The following is a 20,262-nucleotide window of genomic DNA, read 5'->3' as shown; positions in this document are numbered from 1 at the left end:
TTTAGTAGAGACGGGGTTTCACCGTGGTCTCGATCTCCTGACCTCGTGATCCGCCCGCCTCGGCCTCCCAAAGTGCTGGGATTACAAGCGTGAGCCACCGCACCCGGCCGGCTCAGGTTCTTTTGACAGCAAGTCCAGCTGCATTGCTTCCTCTCCCTCCAGCCCTGCCTATGGCTTTCTGTATGTTCTTTAGGATCAGTTTACTGAGGAAGAAGAAACTCAAGCAAGACTTATGAATGGATCTGCACAATTGGCTTATGCCACCCAAAAGTGACAAGCTGCACATGGCAGCCCCACTCAGGGATGACTCTGAAGGGCAGTGGTGAAGGAAGTCCTCCCAGTAGATAGAACTTTGAGCCGTATATTTGGCTGTCTGGAGTAAGGGATGGCGGAAACTATGGTGGCAGGAATGGGGTCTATGCGTGGTCTCAACGACGTGGATTTCCCCTTCTCAAGGTGGAGCTGGCTGACGCCACTGCTCAGACTCAGTCAGCCAACAACAGAGACCAATGTCAAGTCCCTGCTATGGCACCATTCCCCATGGAAACTGGCCAGCCACCTGGTGTCAGGTTGATTACACTGGACCTCCTCCATCGTGGAAGAGGCAGAGGTTTTCCCCGACAGGACACATATTCTAGAGGGTTTCAACTTCCCTGCCCAGCATCGTCTATGGACTATAAGAAGCGGGAGTGCTTCTCTCACGAGTACATCTAATAACTCACTTACAGCAGTTTTGTTTCTTGTCCTGGCCACTTTGAGCTCTGCTGGCTTGGAGATATTAGTACTCAAAGGGAGAGTGCCTCCCGCAGGAGACAGAGAAGTTAAGACTGCTTCCTGGTCATGTTGGGTTCCTTATGCCACTGAATCAACAGGCAAAACAAGAGGGTTGATCCAGTGGCTGCAGCGATGGGTCCTGATGACCAAGGGGAAAATTTGGTTCCAAGGGGAATATGGTTGCTACAATAGACACAAGATTCCAGCGAGTTTCACCAGTGTAAAACTACAGCATCCTCTCTGCCGTCTCCAGCAAGATCTGGCTCTCATGGTCTGTGGGGTGGGAGCTTCTTCCTTGGGTGCTTCCTTGTATCTTTAGGAGTTTGGCTGCTTTTTTTTTTTTTTTTTTTTGAGACAGCGTCTCCCTCTGTCCCCCAGGCAGGAGTGCAATGGCGTGATCACGGCTCACTGCAGCTTCAACCTTCCTGCCTCAAGTAATCCTCCCAGCTCAGCCTTCTGAGTAGCTGGGACCACAGATGCACACCACCATGGCTGGCTAATTTTTTTATTTTTTATTGTAGAGACAGGGTCTCACTATGTCGCCCTGGCTGGTTTCAAACTCCTGGGCCCACGAGATCCTCCTGCCTTGGCCTGCAAAGGGCTGGTATTACAGGCATAAAACACCATGCCCAACTTGGCTGCTCCTTATATCTAGTCCTTCCTTAGTCCTTAGAGTTCTCTTTACTTCTTACCAGCCTATCTCTCATGGCTCCAATCACCTGTCATAGTTGCTACTTCCTTTTATTAAACTCAGTCTGTTCCAATCCCTGTGTGATTCCTCTCTTCTGATCAGACCTAGACTGATGCACTGTCCTGAGAGCCAGGAGGCAGCTGGGTCACTGATTAGAACCTAGTTGTGATGGACTGCATTGTGCCCCCTCCTCATCCACATGTTGAAGTCCTAATCCCAGTACCTCAGAATGTGACTGGATTTGGTGATAGGGCCTTTAAAGAGGTAATGCAACTAAAATGAGGGCTTTAGGGTGGGCACTAATCCAACCTGATTGGCATCCTTATAAGGAGAGGAAATTAGGACACATAAAGAGACACAAGTGCCATGTGTGCACAGAGGGACAACCATGTGCAGAGGCAGCCAGGAGACAGGCACCTGCAAGCCAAGGAGAGAGGCCTTGGAAGAACCCAGCCCACCGATACTATGATCTCAGACTCCTGGCCTCCAGAACTGAGGTGACAAATTGCTGCTGTTTAAGCCCCCTAGGCTATGGTACTTTTTGCAGCAGCCAAGCAGGCTGATAGGCTAGCTGTGGAAGGAATGCAGGGTCCTTCCCCCATACTCTACTTGTCAGAAGTGAATTGCTAAGTTCTGCCCACAATAAAGGCAATGGACATGGAAGACATGTCAAATAATTTGAGGACATGTTTTTAAATCATCACACAGGCCATAGTGGGAGTGCAGCCAGCAGGGTCAAATAGCATCTTGGCCTGGATGGTGGGAAGTCTATTGGTTCAGACGACGTGAGGAGGTAAAGCTGCCAGGATGTGAAGATGCAAATGGGAATGACGTGGGGAAAGGGCAAAGACTGAATTCTGGCTTGGGGGCTGCCCAGGTGGATGGTCAGAGGATGCCATGACATCCTCTGAGATACAGAAGAGGACCACGTTTGATGTGGAAAAATCATGAGTTCATGTTGAGCTTGTGGTGCCTTTGAGACATCGAAATGAAAGTGTCCAATAATCCGTTGAGTTTATGGAGATGTACACATGTGAGTCTTCTTTCTATAGGTGGCAACTAAACCATCAAGCCTGTCGTTGAGGTTGTGAAAATGTGGCCTGAGGGATCCTACTGAGTGAGAAGAGACATAAGTACCGTGCTTTGAGAGGCAGCAACATTTATAGCTTGGATGGAGGAGAGCGAGTCTGAAAAATAACAGAGATAGAGGAGGAAAATTCAAGACAATGTGATATGGCGGAAGACCTATCAATGGAGACTATGTTTGGCTACAAGTAACAGGGATCCAGAATAACGGTGGCTTTTAAAACCATAGACTTTCTTTCTCTCTTGCATAAAAGGCCAACAGAGCATTGTTTGGCATTGGTTTGGCAGCTCAACAATCCTCAGGGATCCAGCTCCTAGCTCCGGTAACCTGTCACCACAAGGCCAGAGATGGCCCTTCATGCTGCAGCCATCACATTCACATTTCAGCCAGCAGAAAGAAAGAAGGGTGGAGAGTAAGGGCCTGCTGATTCTTTTTAAAGAATTCCTTTAACTCCCAAACTTTTCTATTTAGATCTTGCTAACCAGACTAACTCTCATGGTCTCACGTGGCCTCAAAGCATGACTGAGAAATGAATCTCTCTATTCTAGGCAGCCATGTATCTAGCAAATAAATGGGGTTTTACTGCTGAGGAAGAGGGAAAGAAAGAATACTGGAGGCCAACCAGTCACCTTTGCTGGGAAGCCACGGGAAGGCAGTATTTAAAGCACAGGGAAATGGCCCAGAGAGGCCAAGAGTGCCTAGAGGTAATGATAAAAAGCGTCTTTTGAGCCGGGCATGGTGGCGGGTGCCCCTGTAGTCCCAGCTACTTAGGAGGCTGAGGCAGGAGAATCGCTTGAACCCGGAGGTGGAGGTTGCAGTGAGCTGAGATTGCGCCACTGCACTCCAGCCTGGGTGACAGAGCGAGACTCCATCCAACAACAACAACAACAAAAAAAGTGTCTTTTGGTCTTAGCACCATGGAAATCACTGGGGACTTAAGTAAGACTTGTTTCAGTGGAAGGATGGGGACAAAGGTCAGATCAGGATGAATGAGGAATGAATGGGAGACAAGGAAATCAAAGTGAAGATTCTTATGGGAATTAACCTCCTGTGGGAGACTTTCCAAGGAAGGTTGGTGAGCGATGTGGGAGGGGCAGCTGGAGGGAAGTGGGGCCAAAGAAGAGTTTTGCTTGGTTTTGTTTAAGATAGAGAGATCTGAGCATGGGGGAAGGATGTGCTGAAGAGGCAGAGCCCTGCTCAAGAGGAATACGGGGTAATTCTCAGTGTAAGGCAACCAAGGTGCAGGGGCACCTGCACAGGACTTGAAGCCTGGGAAAGGGGACGCTCCTCATCAGTGGGGCTAGCACATGGCAGGTGCAGGTGTGGAGGGTCTGAGGGCATGGGAGTAGGAAATGGAGGGCATTCCCCCCAAGTGAGGGCTTCTGTTTTCTCTGTTAAACTTGCGAGTTACCAATCAGAGTGAGAGAGAGGCAGAGAGAGGAGCAAACCGCCTGTGGGGTTGGGCGTGCATTGAGGCAGTGACAAAGAATTCATTGCAAAACCAACCCACATCATAAGGGTGGCCATGGAGAAAGCAGGGGTCAAAAGCTTTTATTTTCCCTCTGATTATTCAGCCACATTTTCAATGGAAAAAGTCACAAAATGTAGAAATTTAGCCAGGAGAGCTTTATCTCTTAGAAAGGGTTGCCACCTGCAGGCTGGACATCCCACAGGTGGGGAAACGTGGTCTTTAGCAGAAACCAAAAGCAGGCACTTCAGAGGAAAAAGCGGAGAGGCTGAGGTGTATGCCCAAAGACAGGAACTATACATACATATTCAGTAAGTTATATGAGAGCCTTATGAATATTTATGAGGGGATCCTAACACATGCAACTGAATAATCCTGTGTGTTGCATACAACCCATGTTCACTTTGGGGTGGAAACATAACATTAAATGCCTAAAATTAGGCTCTGTAAGTCAAAAGGTAAAAGAACATTAGCCAGGTGCAGTGGTGTGTGCCTGTGGTCCCAGCTACTTGGGAGGCTGAGGTGGGAGGATGGCTTGAGCCCAGGAGGCAGAGGTAGCAGTAAGCCAGCATCATGCCACTGTACGCCAGCCTGGGCAACAGAGCCAGACCTGCCTTAAAAAAAAAGAACACAAAGGTACTCAGTGCACAGCCTCTATAAACTGGCCAGAACCAGCCCACCATCAGTGGTGTCTTATCAGGAGAAAATTACTGAAGTCAGTCTCTTGTTCAATCAAACCTGTAGTTATGCTTTGTGGAATGGAGTCTGGAGTCTGAGGGCATCAGTTAGCATCTGGCAGTTGGTGAGTTAGAACATTTATTATTTTAGTGTAGGGGTATGTGACTTTTGCCTGGCATGGCCTTAGTCTTATTTATAATTTAATAATTTATAAGCCACAAAGACTCCATTCCATCAGTCTTATGATCTCTGTTTCACCACCCTGGATTTGTCCAGCTCTCCACCATCTCTTGTCCTAGGCACAAGCAGTTTCTCCAAGGAGGTGTCTACACCCAAACAACCACTGGCCTGTTTCCTGTCACTACACATTCGTTTGCATTTCTAGTGTACTGTAGTCTCTTTTTTTTTTTTTTTTTTTTGAGATGGAGTCTCGCTCTGTTGCCCAGGCTGGAGTGCAGTGGCGCAATCTCGGCTCACTGCAAGCTCCGCCTCCTGGGTTCATGCCATTCTCCTGCCTCAGCCTCCCGAGTAGCTGGGACCACAGGTGCCTGCCACCATGCTTGGCTACCTTTTGTATATTTAGTAGAGACGGGGTTTCACCATGTTAGCTAGGATGGTCTCCATCTCTTGACCTCGTGATCTGCCCACCTCAGCCTCCCAAAGTGCTGGGATTACAGGCGTGAGCCACCACGCCCGGCCTGTAGTCCCTTCTTATCCATGGTTTTGCTTTCTGAAATTTCAGTTACTCAAGGTCATCCATGGCCCAAAAATATTAACTGGAGAATTGCAGCAATAAGCAATTCATAAGTTTTAAATTATGTGCTGCTCTGTGTAGTGTGATGAAATCCTGCACTGTCCTGCTCCATCCTACCCGGGACAGGAATCATTCCTCTGTTCAGCTTTTCCATGACGTCTGCCCTCCTTGCCCCTTAGTCACCAACGGGCTGGCTCCATGATTAGATCCACTGTCGTGGTACCGCAGTGCTTCTGTGCAAGGCACCATCATCTGACTTCATAATGGCCCCAGAGCAAAAGGGGAGTGGTGCCGGCAGTTCCGATATGCCAAAGAGAAGCCTTCCTTTATGGGAACGCTCCTGACTTAAGGAAATAAAACAAAAATCACATAATGAGGTTGCTAAGATCTACAGAAAGAACGAATCTTCTATCCACGAAATTGTGAAGAAGGAAAAAGAAATTTGTGCCAGTTTTGCTGTCACACCTCAATCTGCAAAAGTTATGGCTACAGTATGTGAGAAATGCTTAGTTAGGATGGAAAAGGCATTAGATTTGTGGGTGGAAGACGTGAACAGAAACATATTCTGATTGACAGCAACGGTGTAGCACCAGATTAACTTCATCTGGATTAAATTTGATCACTGGCATGTATGTATAGTAAAAGACGTGGCAGATGTAGGGTTTGGTACTATCTGCAGTTTCAGGCATCCTCTAGGGGTCTTGGAAAGTACCCCCCTGGGATACTCTATACAAATGAAATAATTCCATATGTACTCATTTTTAATCTATCTTTTTCACTCTGAATAATTATATTGATACATATCCATGTTGCATCAACAATTTGTCCCTTTTCATTGCTGGGTAGTATTCCCTAGTGTGGCTAAACACAGAGTGTTTACACATTCACCTGTTAATGAAAAATTGAGTTGTTTCCAGTTTGGGGATTTTGTAAAAAGGCTGCTGTGAACATTTCTGTATAAGTCATTGCATAAGCATATTTTTTTTTATTTCTCAGGTAATTATTATAAAACAAAAAACAAATCTGGATTATATAAGGAGATAATTTATTCTAAAGGATTGTTGTGGGGGTGTGAGGGTGACCATTGCAATAGGGAAACGTTGCAGTGTGGCCACTCGCAGGCTTCCCATATGATCTGCAAGTGTCTCAGAGGTTAGGCAAAGGGCTGATCTTGTATAGGGAGGCGTAAACGTGGCTAGAAAGAACTGTCATGGGAAAGTGGGCTGAGCAAGAGTGTCACGACCGAGCAGGTCTTACCCTGCAGACAGCCTGTTCTCAGGCGGGACCCTCAGGAGGGCTGTGGGTTGGCACAAGCTGCGGGTGGGCCAAAGCTCAAGGGCCTGGAAAAGGAGAGAATCTGAACCAAGGTTTGGTTACAGGCTTTTGTTCTTATTGATCCGTGGGGACAAGCAGTCCAGCTAATCATTTATGAGGCCAAGAATGGGAATTTAGAGGGTCTGTGTCTGGCCCGGTCACAGATAAACAAGGGAGCATCTGGGAGTCTTATCCAGGTTATATGGAAAGTCACTGGTTCTTTCCAGTAGGGTGTTTTCTGGAACAAAAGAGTGGAGGGATTCCTTAACCTTCACTATTTCTAGAAGCAAAGGGCTAAGGTAAAATTCAATACTGTCAATAGTCAGGATTGAAATGGCTAGATCATATGGTAGGTGTATGTTTAATTCTCTTCATACACTGCCAAATGGTTTTCGATCGTGGTGGTACTATTTTATAATCCCATCAGCAGTGTACAAGAATCCCAGGTCCTCCACATTCTTGCCAATACTTGGTATAATCAGTCTTCTTTGTCCATTCTAGTAGGTGTTAGATGGTGTCACACTGTGCTTGTAATTTGCATATCCTTAATGAGTAATGATGTTGAACATCTTTTCATGTCCTAATTTCTTCTTTTCTTTTCTTTTTTTTTTTTTTTTTTTTTTTTTTTTGAGACAGAGTCTTGCTCTGTCGCCCAGGCTGGAGTGCAGTGGCACGATCTCGGCTCACTGCAAGCTCCACCTCCCGGGTTCCTGCCATCCTCCTGCCTCAGCCTCCTGAGTAGCTAGGACTACAGGTGCCCACCACCACGCTCGGCTAATTTTTTGTATTTTTAGTAGAGATAGGGTTTCACCGTGTTAGCCAGGATGGTCTCGATCTCCTGACCTTGTGATCCGCCTGCCTCGGCCTCCCAAAATGCTGGGATTGCAGGCGTGAGCTACTGCGCCTGGCCTTCATGTCCCAATTTTCTATTTGTATATCTTATTTGGTGAAGTGTCTGTTCAACTATTTTGTCCATTTAAAAAATTGAATTATTTGATTTTATCTATTGACTTTTAAGCATTCTTTCTATATTCTGGATACAAGTCTTTTTATCAAATATAGCCTTTACAGACAGTTTCTTCCAGGCTGTAACTTAGCTTTTCAGAAAGTCTTTGGGAGCTATGGCTTAGTGAAACGCTTGTGCCAGGTTCTCCTCAGCGCACCCCCCTGATCACAGCCACCCCCATAGGTTCCATTTCTGTATCTGTGGTAACCTTCTGCAAGCTAGGCTGAAGTCCCAAGCTCCGGACCCATGTCTCCAACTGCCCACCGTTCAATGCCCTTTGGATGTCCCATGCAAATCGGAGTTCACCATCCTCTCCCCAGACCTGCTGCTCCTCCAGAAGCCCTGTCTCCATGAACGGCCCTGCACCTACCGAGCTAGAGACCCAGGAGTTGGCCTGGTACCTCCCTCCTTCTCACTTCCACCTCCTGTCATCCAGAGCTGTCAGTTCTTCCTCCTGAACATCTATGGACACTCACCTTCTCCGCCACGCACCGCACCACCATTGTTCTCACCCGCACCACCCACCCAGACACCTTTCCTTAGACGGGTGGCCAGACAGAAACTTCTCAAATAGAAGTCTGGCCACAGCACGCCAGTGAGGACCTTCCAGCGGTCTCCTGTGCACGTAAACAAGGTCCAGATTCCTTCGTGGGACAAGTAAAGCTCTTGATGATCTGGTCCTTGGGTAATGTGGGGGCCTCTTGCCCAGAGACCCTCACACTCTTCAAAGCCGGCAGCTGAAGAGCTGAGCAGTAGCTGTCTGTGGAGTTCAGCCGCCGCTCCCTGCAAGCCTGCCCTCTGCAGGGGATGGAGCCCCGTTTCCCCACTTCCCCACCTGCGCCCAGCAGTGCAGGTGAAGGCCTGGCTGCTGAGAGTGGCTGGGAAACGCTGCGCTTTGGGGTCAGGAATGCCAGCTCCACTACTCACCGCCTGTGCCACCCTGGGAAAACAGCTCTGGCCCCAGGTTCTCCATAAGTAAAACAGGGGCAGTCATCCCTCCCCTCCTCAACGACATATGTCAGAATCAGAAGCCACAAATCATTCTCTGCCACCCAGCACGCTGCCTTGGTCTCCTCCACCACTTTCCCCAGCAGTGGGAACGGCGCCAGGCCCAGAACAGGGCCGAGACCGGATGAGGCCAGCGAAGCGCCCAGGGACAAACTTTCAGGCAGCGCCCACTCTCGGGCTCGGGCAATTGCAGGGTCCCTCCGAGAGCGAGCGTCTCCAGAGAACTCGGCCGGCGCCTGGCTGAGCCCTGAGCCTGAAGAGTCCCCGGAGATGCCCGCCCCGCGATGGGCCCGCCTCTCAGGGATTGGCGCCCTGCTAGTGGCCATTGCCCGTGACGTCACAGGGTCGCGCCCGCTTCTCTCTCGGGTGATCCGGCCGAGTGGCCCTGGGTTAGCCGCTGCTGCATTTCCCCGTCTGGCTGCGGTCACTGGCATCAGTGCTCAGGCGCCCGCCGCCCTTGACCTTCGGCCCCGCGAGCCCTAACCCTACAGCGCAGGAGGATCGGCCGCTGCGGCCAGGTAGGACGAGCCTGGCTGGGTCTAGGCCAGAAGAGTGTCCATGGCGCGGGTCTCTCGCGGAGCGCAGAACTAGTAGGGCATCTCCAGCCGCTTCTGACCACACAGACGGGGCGGACCTGTGTGAGCGCTCACTAACTGCCGGGGCCGGAGCTGGGCATATGGGGAAACTAGGGGACCGGCATGGGTTCCACGCGAGTGGACGGTGGGATGGGATCCGACGTGCACACCCACGTTTCAGGCTACTGTTTCCACCTCATGTCGCCGCCCCTTTGATTATGGACTCTTGCAGAGCTGGATTGAGCTCGGGCTGTGTGACATAGTAGTTGTTGCAGAAGCCCCAGGGCCACTTTCTGACTAGTACCTTGGGCACCTGACGTCATCCCTTTGAGTTTCAGTGTCCTCTTCTGTAAGGTGAGGGCGCTCTACCTGAGGGGATTGCTGTAAGGTTGGAATGAACCTGCATGTGTGTGTCATGTGAGAAGGGAACAGTCAGTGGGGCCTGGGTTCTCTTGGAGAGCTGGTAACCATCCTCCTCCCTGAGGCAACAGCCAGAGGGCGCCTGTAGTTTCCCCACGCATGGCTGTTAGCAGTTACGGCCTCTGGAGGATCTCCTGTGGGAGGTCCCTACTTCTCACTACAATCTTGAGGGCCTTTAGAGGATTTCCTATGGAAGGCCCCCACTTGTCACCAAGTGGGGTTAAAATGTCCTTGGTAGGGGGATGGGGGCTGAAGCTAGATTTTCTTGCTTGCATTACAATCTTCTGAACCAAGGACTTCATGTCGCCTGGACTTGGATTCACATCCCAGCTCCTTCCTCTCCTAGCTCTAGGACTGTGTAACCTTGGGCAAATCCCTTAACCTCTTTAAGCCTTAATTGTTTCATCTGTAAAATGAGGCTAACAGTACCTACCTTCCACAAGTATCAAGAATTAAATCAGACATTGTCGGTAGAGCACTTAATAGTTGGCATTCAGTGGCAGCAGTTACTGTTATGTTAGTGTGTGGAGTGTCTGAGTGTGTGCACTTTGGCTCGAACAGCCTTTTGACAGTGGCACAGTTGGTGCTTGTGTAAGATAGCAGGGCAGAGAAGTCAAAGCCCTCGGTTTTCTAGTCAAACTGGCGGGCCACAACAGTGGTGACCTAAGTCTAATGAGTCTTTAACTGAACAAGGCAGATTGAATCATCCAGGTGAGGACCAGGAGTCTGGGGATCAGCTGCCTCCACATTTTTAAGCATAGAAGGCTGTACAATACAAACAGCCTTTGCCGTAAGAGCAAAGAACCATTCAGGGAAGGCACCGTGTGGTAAGGAATAGAGGCCAGACTTGGATTAAGAACAAAACAAAAGAATAGTGTTTGTCTTTAAGTGGAGCCTTGGACTCAAAACAGGATCTGAGCCCTGAGGATTTTTTTTTTTTTTTTAATTGAGATGGAGTCTTGCTCTGTCACCCAGGCTGGAGTGCAGTGGTGTGATCTCAGCTCACTGCAACCTCTGTTCCTTGGGTTCAAGAGATTCTCGTGTGTCACCCTCCCTAGTAGCTGGGATTACAGGTGCCCGCCACCACACTTGACGAATTTTTTGTATTTTTAGTGGAGACGGGGTTTCACCACATTGGCCATGCTGGTCTTGAACTCCTGACCTCAAGTGATCCACCCACCTCGGCCTCCCAAATTGTTAGGGATAGCATGCGTGAGCCACTACAACTGGCCCTTGTGAAAAGGCACAGCTATGTCTCCTAAAGTTAAGAAGCACTAAGCTTTCCCAAGTAGTGAAATGTCAAGCCCCTGCTTCTGTCATTTATTTGTTCATTCAGCAGAAAGTCACTGAGAGCCTTCTGCGCACCAGGCACAGGGCTGGGCAGTGAAAGAGACAGACATGTGCCCTGGACCCAGGGAGGAGATGACCAAGTGATGGCTGTCAGGCCCAGACCTTCTGCAGCCTCTTCCCTCAGGCAACTTGTTCTCTATCAGGAGAAATGAAATAATTATTATCTGGAGAGGCAGGTGGGGGCCGCGCTCCTAGAAGACAGGGACAGCCTGGTAGAGGTTCTAGCTTGATCATGTGAGCAGTGGAAACCATTTTAAATAGGAGGTTAACAGGACCAAAATAGCATTTAAAAAATTGCTTATGGCCGCTGTGAAGCCAGTTTCACCAGCATCACTTGCCCATGCTGGGCTGCCACCCAGCTAATTCCTGGTCCTGCTCATTTAGCCCAGCTCAGCTCACATCACTTCCTCAAGAAACTAGACAAGGGTAGGGCCCCTAACCATCTTCACAGCACTAGTCCTGATAGCTGAATCTTACGTCACTTGTTAACATCTGTGACCTGTGCAGGGAGAATGGCAGGGCTGAGCTTGACCTACATTGTTTCCCCAATACCTACAGCAGAGCCAAGCACAGTGGGAACTTTCAGAAAGCACTGGTCGAAAGAACCCTGGAATCCCTGGGACTTACTGTGTAGCGTGTAGTAGTTGCTCCTCTAGAAAAGTTTCACCTTATGAAGTATAGCAGGGTAAAATACAAGCCTGGACCACTTCCCATGTGGTATGCAGGGAACGGTTGATGGGGCAAAGGGCCTTGGGCTATAGCCCTAGGAATTTCAGGGATCCTGATGATGGCTCTGGGATCCTCTGTCTCCTGGATCCTGCGTTTTTCTCTGCAGGCTCTGATGCTGGTGTCTTGTAGAAGAAGTTTGCTCACAGCTCTGCTGCAGGCTCAGAAGCGGCCCTTTCAACCCTCCAGAGACATGAGACTAGTGCAGTTCCAGGCACCTCACCTGCTGGGGCCTCACTTGGGCCTGGAGACAGGGAATGGTGGAGGGGTTATCAACCTCAATGCCTTTGACCCCACACTCCCGAAGATGATGACGCAGTTCCTAGAGCAGGGAGAGGCCACCCTCTCAGTGGCAAGAAGGTAAGTAAGTGGGCAGCATCGCCCTGACGCAGCTGCCCTGGTCCCCCTGCACCCTCCCCGCTCTGGGAAACAGCACCAGCAGGTAGCTCTTTTGCAAGGGAGCAGAGTAACCCCACCTTTCCTCTTCTCCCATTCTCTTAAAAGATCCTTAGAAATCTTATATAACATCATCTTCAGTTTTCAGAGGAGAAAACTGAGACCTAGGGGAGGTGATTAACAATTTCAAGGCCATACATTTGGTGCTGGAACCAGGACTCTATACTTCATCACACTGCCTCCTCTGGGAATGAAGTCCTGGACTGACTGACGGGTCTGGGCCCAGGGTTCCTAAAAGGCATCTTATGCAGCTGGGGGAGTGATATAGACTCCCAGCTCCTGCAGGGAGAGAGGACTGCAAGGAGGTTTTCTATAAGACTGTTGCTTCTGGGTTTGGACTAGATTAGGTGAGAGTGTCCCTGAAGCCTGGACCCCTATAGAATCTGGTCTATGGAGTTGATGAACAATAAATTAAAAACACGTTAAGATGTCATTTTCATCTGTTAAATTGGCAAAAATACAAATGTTTCACAGCTCACGGTATTAACAGTATGTTCCCATGTTGCCATATTCTGCAAAGATTGGAAACCTCCGTGCCCCTCATTAGGGACTTGGGTATATCTCTATAGAGCAGTAATATGCAGCCACAAGAAATAAAGAGGACACTCTATGTATTGTTACATATTGCTAAGGAGAGATCTCCGAAATCAATTGTCTTTTTAAAAGGTGTAACTAGTGTGCTATCATTTGCATACAAAAGGGTGGGAGAAGAATATCCATAGAGTAGCTGCGAAGAGCCAGGGGAACGGGGTAACCAGAAGGGGAAAGGGAGACCTTTCCATGTGTTCCAGTTTGTATCTTTTACATGGACATGCGTTACCTAAGGGGGAGAGGAAATCAACACTGGATAAATAAAAGCCCTCTCTGATAGCAAAGGACAATAGCTGGGCCTGATTTTCACACTGACTCTGATGGTTGATAGAGCTAGGAAATAGATTTCAAAAAGCAAAACCTGTAGCTGCTGCAGCATCTGGCCAGCCTGCCCGGGATTGCCGACCTGTTCCCAGCCAGACCCTCTCACCCGCGCTGGTCTCTACAGAGCCTTGGCTGCCCAGTTGCCAGTCCTACCACGGTCGGAGGTAACCTTCCTGGCTCCAGTCACACGGCCAGATAAGGTGGTGTGTGTGGGCATGAATTATGTGGACCACTGCAAAGAACAGAACGTGCCCGTGCCCAAGGAGCCCATCATCTTCAGCAAGTTTGCCAGCTCCATCGTGGGGCCCTATGATGAGGTGGTCCTCCCACCACAGAGCCAGGTCAGTGTCTCCCCACTGCCCTCCCTAGTCACTGGGCCCATCACAAGGGCATTCTGAGCTCAGTATTCAGCCTACTGGAGCCACCTCTCGCTCAATAGCGCATTCAACAGAAACTCTACAGGATTATACACACAGTAGTAACACTGGCCTTGGAAAAAAAAGTTAATGTACATGTTTTCCTGATGACAAAAGCAATACACCTTCACTGTAGATAAAATAGAGATAAACGTTTAAAAATGACGTCACCCATAATCCCACTGCCCAGGGCTTGCAATATTAATGTTTTGCTGTCTACCTTCCCAGTGTTTCTCCACTCCTGTATATGTTTATACTGTACATGTACCTTTTGCTTAAGATTCCATCAGGAGCAGTTTTTTTTTTTTTTTTTTTTTTTTTTGAGACAGAGTCTCGCACTGTCGCCCAGGCTGGAGTGCAGTCGCGCGATCTCGGCTCCAAGTTCCACCTCCCAGGTTCACGCCATTCTCCTGCCTCAGCCTCCCAAGTAGCTGGGACTACAGGCGCCTGCCACAACGCCCGGCTAACTTTTTGTGTTTTTAGTAGAGATGCGGTTTCACCGTGTTAGCCAGGATGGTCTCAATCTCCTGACCTCGTGATCCGCCCGCCTCGGCCTTCCAAAGTGCTAGGATTACAGGCGTGAGCCACCGCACCCGGCCAGGAGCATTTTTTCATGTCATTAAATATTCTCCCTGACATATTTTAGGTTACCACGGAGTTTGTTATGTAGATTAGTTTATTCCTGAGTACCTTACTGCTGGACACTGTTTCTAGTTTTTGGCTTCTATAAATAAATGTTGCAATAAACATCCTTATGTAGAAAAGGCTTTGCATGTCCATTAATACGTTATTATTTCCTTTGAATAAACCCTTAGAATTTAAATATGTGAGAGTATAGGCAGTATTTCAAAACTTTTGAAAAATTCTGTCAACTGGCCTTTTAAAAAATTGTAAAAGCAACTTACACATCCACCAGTAGTGTATATACCCTTACTAACACTAGTTACTTTTTCTCTCAGATTTTTATTTTAGAAATGTCTTGGAAATTATAGAAAAGCTGGGAAAATAATACAGTGAACACTCAGATAACTTTTCCACCTGGTTTCATTGTAAACATTTGGTCATATATCCTTTTTCTCCCTTGCCTTCTCCCTGCCCTCCACATGGCAAACATACACTTTTTTTTTTTTTTTTTTTTGCAGGGTATGGGGTGGAGGGGACCTTTTAAAACACATTGGAAATATTAAGACAATTTAGTCATAAAAACTTAAATAGGCACCTTCTAAGAATAAGGACAATGGCTTGCATGACCATCCCACCGTTATCACAGCCAAGAAAATTAACTTGAATAATATTTAATATGAAATCCAATTGCCCCAATTCCCAATCGGAAGTACTGCTGACTTCCCCAAAGATAACTTCTAATTTGGTTACTTTGTTTGTTGCTCCATGATCAACCAAGGCCACACACTGTATTCAGTTATATCTCTTTAGTAGTTTTAACCTAAAACAGGGTTCCATAGACTTTTTCTTAAAGGGCTGTATTAGTCTGTTTTCATGCTGCTGATAAAGACATACCTGAGACTGGGCAATTTACAAAAAAAAAGAGGTTTAATTGGATTTACAGTTCCACATGGCTAGGGAAGCCTCACAATCATGGCAGAAGGCAAGGAGGAGCAAGTCACATCTTATGTGGATAGCAGCAGGCAAAAAAGAGCTTGTGCAGAGAAACTCCCATTTTTAAAACCATCAGATCTCGTGAGACCCATTCACTATCATGAGAACAGCACGGGAAAGACCTGCCCCCATGATTCAGTCATCTCCCACCGGGTCCCTCCCATAGCATGTTAGAATTATGGGAGCTACAAGTTGAGATTTGGGTGGGGACACAGAGCTAAACCATACCAACGGCCAATTAGTAAATATTAGGCTTTGAGTGTCATATGGTGTGTTTTGCAACAATTCAACTCTGCTGTTATAGTGTGAAAACCACCAGGGATGATACAGAAATGAATGATGGGTTTCCAGTCAAACTTGATTATAGCAGACGGTGAGCTGGCCATAGTTTGCCAACTCCTGATCTCAAACAATCCCCCCTGCCCTTTCCTTGAAGAATCCAGTTGTCTCATAGCATATTTCACATCCTGGTTTGTCTGGTTGTTTCTTCATGATTAGTGTCAGGGTAAGCATTTTTATCAAGAGATCTACAAAGATGTTATACATTTTCCATTGCATCCGACTGGGAGGCTCATGTCAGTGGTCCCAAAATTTGACCACTTGGTTTAGCTGACGTTCACTAGGTCCCTCCATTGTGAAGATGCATTTCCATTTTTGTAATTAATAAGCAATCTGTGGGTGGTGGTTTGAGATCATGTAACTATCTTATTGCCCCACAGCATCTCATCCAGTGATCCTGTGGTCATCCTGACTGAATCCATTATTGCACTGGGGGTTAGAGAACAATGACCTTTTTTTTTTTTTTTTTTTTTTTTTTGAGACAGAGTCTCACTCTATTGTGCAGGTTGGAGTGCAGTGGCATCATTTCAGCACACTGCAACCTCTGCCTCCTGGGTTCAAGTGATTCTCCTGCCTCAGCCTCCCGAGTAGCTGGTATTATAGTCATGCACCACCACACCTGGCTAATTTTTGTATGTTTAGTAGAGACGGGGTTTCATCATGTTGGCCAGGCTGGTCTTGAACTCCTCACCTCAGGTGATCCACCTGCCTTGGCCTCCCACAGTGCTGGGATTACAGGCGTGACCCACCACTCCCAGACAAGATCAATGACTTCCCAATCATGCCTTCTGTTTTTATTGGCTGACATTCTTCTGTGAAGAAAAGCTCCCTCCCTCCTTTTTATTCCTGTGTCTTCAATATCACTGTGAATTCATGATTTTTGTTTTTACTCAATTGTTTGTATTTCATCATTTACATTCTTTAGGTGACCTCGGTTTGGCCAGTGAGGGGCCTTCAAGTTGTCTCCATTTCCATCACTTTTCGTATATCCTAGCTTTCTGGCCAAGATATTCTAGGCTTATCATGTACTGTCTGTCTTGGAATTGGAATTAGCCGTTTTCCCAAGGAACCTGGTGCTCCTTAGTGGGGAGTGGTATTAGAGACCAACATCTGGATGTCAGGTGTACTTATACCAACTCTGGTTATTATTAGAAAGAGCTGCCAATTTTAAAGGCCAAATTATATCTATTTTATAGTGTATTTTATGGATTATGGGAGAGGCTGAGCATTTTTTCATGTTTTGTGGCCATGTCTGTTACCTTTTTGTGAATTGCTTACTCAAGTCCTTTGTGGGATGTCAATCTTTATCTTACTAAAGTGAGTTAATAGATTAAAACACTTAGAATAGTGCCTGACACACAGTAAGGTTACATATTGCTAGGGGATATTACTTCATATTTATCCTGTTAAAAGTATCCAGAGTGACTTTTAAACTCAGTGTCCTGGACAGGTGTTGTTCTTCTGCAGTCACAGTGGCGTGAGGACCTGTGCCTGCATCCCATGATGCTGTCTGCCACTGCCCAAAATGTATGGGTCTACAAGTCACACCTTCCTCGTCATTCATTGGGCTCTGTTTCATGGTGATGGCAAACATGGGATGGCAGCCAAGCCATACTGACAAAGATTGAGGCCTTTCAGCACGGTGTACAGCCTCTCAGCGTGGACAATGGGCTCCGAAGCCACTGCAGCTCACTGTTCCTCTCCCACCCTACAGGAGGTAGATTGGGAAGTGGAACTGGCCGTGGTCATTGGAAAGAAAGGCAAGCACATCAAGGTGAGGTGGAAAGGGCGGGCTCCCAGGCTAGAGTGCAGCAGAGGCCCCAGCTCCTGCCTCTCCTAGTTCTGACCTCGCTCACCAACACACGGTACCAGCTGTCCCTAACCCTGGGGAGCAGTCAGCCTCCTTGCTCCCTGACACTGCCTTGCCTTTCACCCACCTTTGGCTGGCTCTGGCTAACATAGGATAACAGCTTAGAAATCCCTTGCCATGGGTGTTGGTGTCACCCGTGATCTAACCTGTATGGCCAAATCCCCTACCCCCATAGGCCACAGATGCCATGGCCCACGTGGCCGGCTTCACTGTGGCTCATGACGTGAGTGCTCGTGACTGGCAAATGAGACGTAATGGGAAACAATGGCTGCTGGGAAAAACCTTCGACACCTTCTGCCCTCTGGGCCCTGCCTTGGTGACCAAGGACAGTGTAGCAGGTAGGTCCCTGGTCCCTGACCCCTTGTACTTACCATTGCACAGATGAACAGCACTCCCGGGAGAAGCGTGGGTTCAGGTGCAGGCAGCACCTGCCCTCCCTGGCCGCCCTTTCACTGCTGACTCCATGCAGGGCAAGTCTTTTATCCTCAGCCACCAGTTCTCCCATGGGCTTCCTTCCCAAGCCCCCTAGAGGGAACGCAACTGCAGAGGATGTGAAACTGCATGCATGAAGTAAATTACAAAGAGCACTGAGCTAATGGGTGGATCAGGCTTCCTGTGGCTGCCACCATCTGAAACAATCTTTAAGTTGAGCATCATTGAGCATAGCTATCCCAAGGCCCAGGCATTTTCCACACTACAGGAGATGAAAGCCAGTGTGACTCACCCAGCCACTGTGGAAATAGAACAGCATTGACCACACACAGTGAGGAGACAGCGCCGGGATGGAGGCAGTGCGCCAAAGGGCAGAGCGCAGCCTCTTAACACACAGCTGGCTGCCCACAGCCGTGGTGGAGGTGGGGGGTGTCCATGTGGGCCAGCTATGCTTGGACGCCGAAAACACCAGTGCCTCACAGTACCCCGTGCAGAGTCCTCGGCAAAGTTAAATTGTGTTTCAGCTGCTCTACTTAAGGGAGGTAGAACACTAAGACCACCACCAACAGTTAAAAGTGCTGGTTATCTAGGATGTTCTTACAGTAATCCATCCCCTGCCAGCATCCGGTACACGAGGTGTCACTGTCCTGGCTGGAACCATTGCCTCACTGCTTTATAGATGCTGAGTATTTTTTTTTTTTTTTGGCATGGTCTTACTGTGTCACCCAGGCTGGAGTGCAGTGGCCCAATCCCAACTCACTGAAGCCTCAACCTCCTGGGTTCAAGCAGTCCTCCCGCCTCAGCCTCCTGAGTAACTGGGACTACAGGCATGCACCACCACGCCTGGCTAATGTTTTTATTATTTTTTGTAGAGACAAGCATTCACTACGTTCCCCAGGCTGGTTTTGAACGCCTAAGCTTAATCAGTTCTTGCCTGCCTTGGCCTCCCAAAGTGCTGTGATTACAGGCGTGAGCCACCACACTTGGCCCTGCCAAGTCGATCTGCAGGTGTCATCCTATGTTGTAGACAGATGCCCTTATTTTTTTCAAGGCAAAAACCCTAGCCATTTTTCTCTTCCCCTTCAGAGTCATCCTCTCAACTCATCCAAGCGACTACTGCCTGGTGCTCTTGGTGGTGATGCAGGGAGGCCTGAGAAGGCCAATTTCTATACAGAAAGTTCTAACACAGAGCACTGAGTCAATGTGGGCACAAAGCCCTTTCACCTGCCAAGTCATGAAGCCCCCGCTACAGTTGTGTTTGTAAAATATTGGGGGGTTGGAGGGGGAAAAAGGGATAACTCCAAGGTACCATCTTTGCATTTCAGATCCACACAACTTAAAGATCTGCTGCCGAGTGAACGGGGAAGTGGTCCAGAGCAGCAATACCAACCAGATGGTATTCAAGACAGAGGACCTGATAGCCTGGGTCTCCCAGTGAGTGACAGGGGCTGTGCTGCCAGCCCCGGTCCACCTGCCACATATGTGGAGGCCGACCTGAGCCCTCCACTTTTGGCTGTGGCCACCTCAGCCAGCCCCTGGTCTCACTGGGTCCTTTTGCTTTGCTCCAGGTTTGTCACCTTTTACCCAGGGGATGTCATCCTGACTGGGACCCCCCCAGGTGTTGGTGTATTCAGGAAACCTCCTGTCTTTCTCAAGGTAGGTTAGCAAAAAGCAAAGAGAGCAAGGGCCCCAAAGGCCTGGCAGGCTTGGCTCAGACTTGAGAAGTACAGGCTTGTGTACGTGTGTCTGATGGAAGGACTGACACACTCATGGCCTGCTCTGTTGCAGAAGGGGGATGAAGTCCAGTGTGAGATTGAAGAACTAGGTGTCATCATCAACAAGGTGGTGTGATGGCTCCTGCACAGGCCCTGCACGTAGGATGGGGGCATCTGCTCCCACTCAGCCTTGCCCAGGGAAAGGCCCAGTGACAGGTGTGGGCAGGCGCCAGCCCTGCAAGCCGCCTCTTCTCAGTAGAAGGGAGAAGGACAGAGCTATCTTCAATAAATTCATCGGGTCAAAGCAGCAGCTTGGCTTCTGCTGTTTGTTTTCTTTTGGGCTTTGTTTCATGGGACAAGTTGGGGCATTTTGTGGGACTCGGGAAGAAGAGAGTAAATACACACACATACGCCAAAAAGATGCTGCTGGGCTTGGGAAAAGACAACTCATCTAGTCCCCTTGTTTATCACATCAAAGGAGGGAGAAAGCAAGAGATGGCAAGGGACACTCAAGCCTCAATGATTATATTTATAGACCAGCTAAGGGTTTGCAGCCTCCTTTCTGTCTTCTGGCTCTAGGACACAGCTATGTTCTGGGGCTGAGAAGTCTCGGCACAGGCTCCTCCTCACAGTTCTAGCTACAAATGAACT

General features: G+C 48.5%; 2 protein-coding genes across 2 annotated transcripts in view; both read left to right on the top strand.

The window, feature by feature from the left end:
• The first annotated feature begins 9,129 nt into the window (after positions 1–9,129).
• LOC129461887 (fumarylacetoacetate hydrolase domain-containing protein 2A-like) lies at positions 9,130–19,921 on the top strand. The gene is made up of 8 exons (XM_055241350.2): positions 9,130–9,298; positions 11,961–12,211; positions 13,347–13,563; positions 17,309–17,368; positions 17,640–17,802; positions 19,222–19,330; positions 19,465–19,552; positions 19,685–19,921. The coding sequence occupies exons 2-8, from the start codon at positions 11,967–11,969 to the stop codon at positions 19,745–19,747; spliced, it is 945 nt and encodes a 314-aa protein (XP_055097325.1). The 5' UTR covers positions 9,130–9,298; positions 11,961–11,966; the 3' UTR covers positions 19,748–19,921.
• LOC129461886 (fumarylacetoacetate hydrolase domain-containing protein 2B) overlaps positions 9,193–20,262 on the top strand; it is an 83,939-nt gene continuing 72,869 nt past the window's right edge. Inside the window, exon 1 of the mRNA XM_063617704.1 lies at positions 9,193–9,298. The gene's annotated coding sequence lies outside the window, so the exon portion shown is untranslated. The remainder of the gene's footprint in view (positions 9,299–20,262) is intronic.

This window comes from Symphalangus syndactylus, chromosome 14 (genome assembly GCF_028878055.3).
Source record: "Symphalangus syndactylus isolate Jambi chromosome 14, NHGRI_mSymSyn1-v2.1_pri, whole genome shotgun sequence".
NCBI lineage: Eukaryota > Metazoa > Chordata > Mammalia > Primates > Hylobatidae > Symphalangus > Symphalangus syndactylus.
Note: the sequence above shows the minus strand (reverse complement) of the source record. Positions and strands in the feature narration are given on the sequence as shown.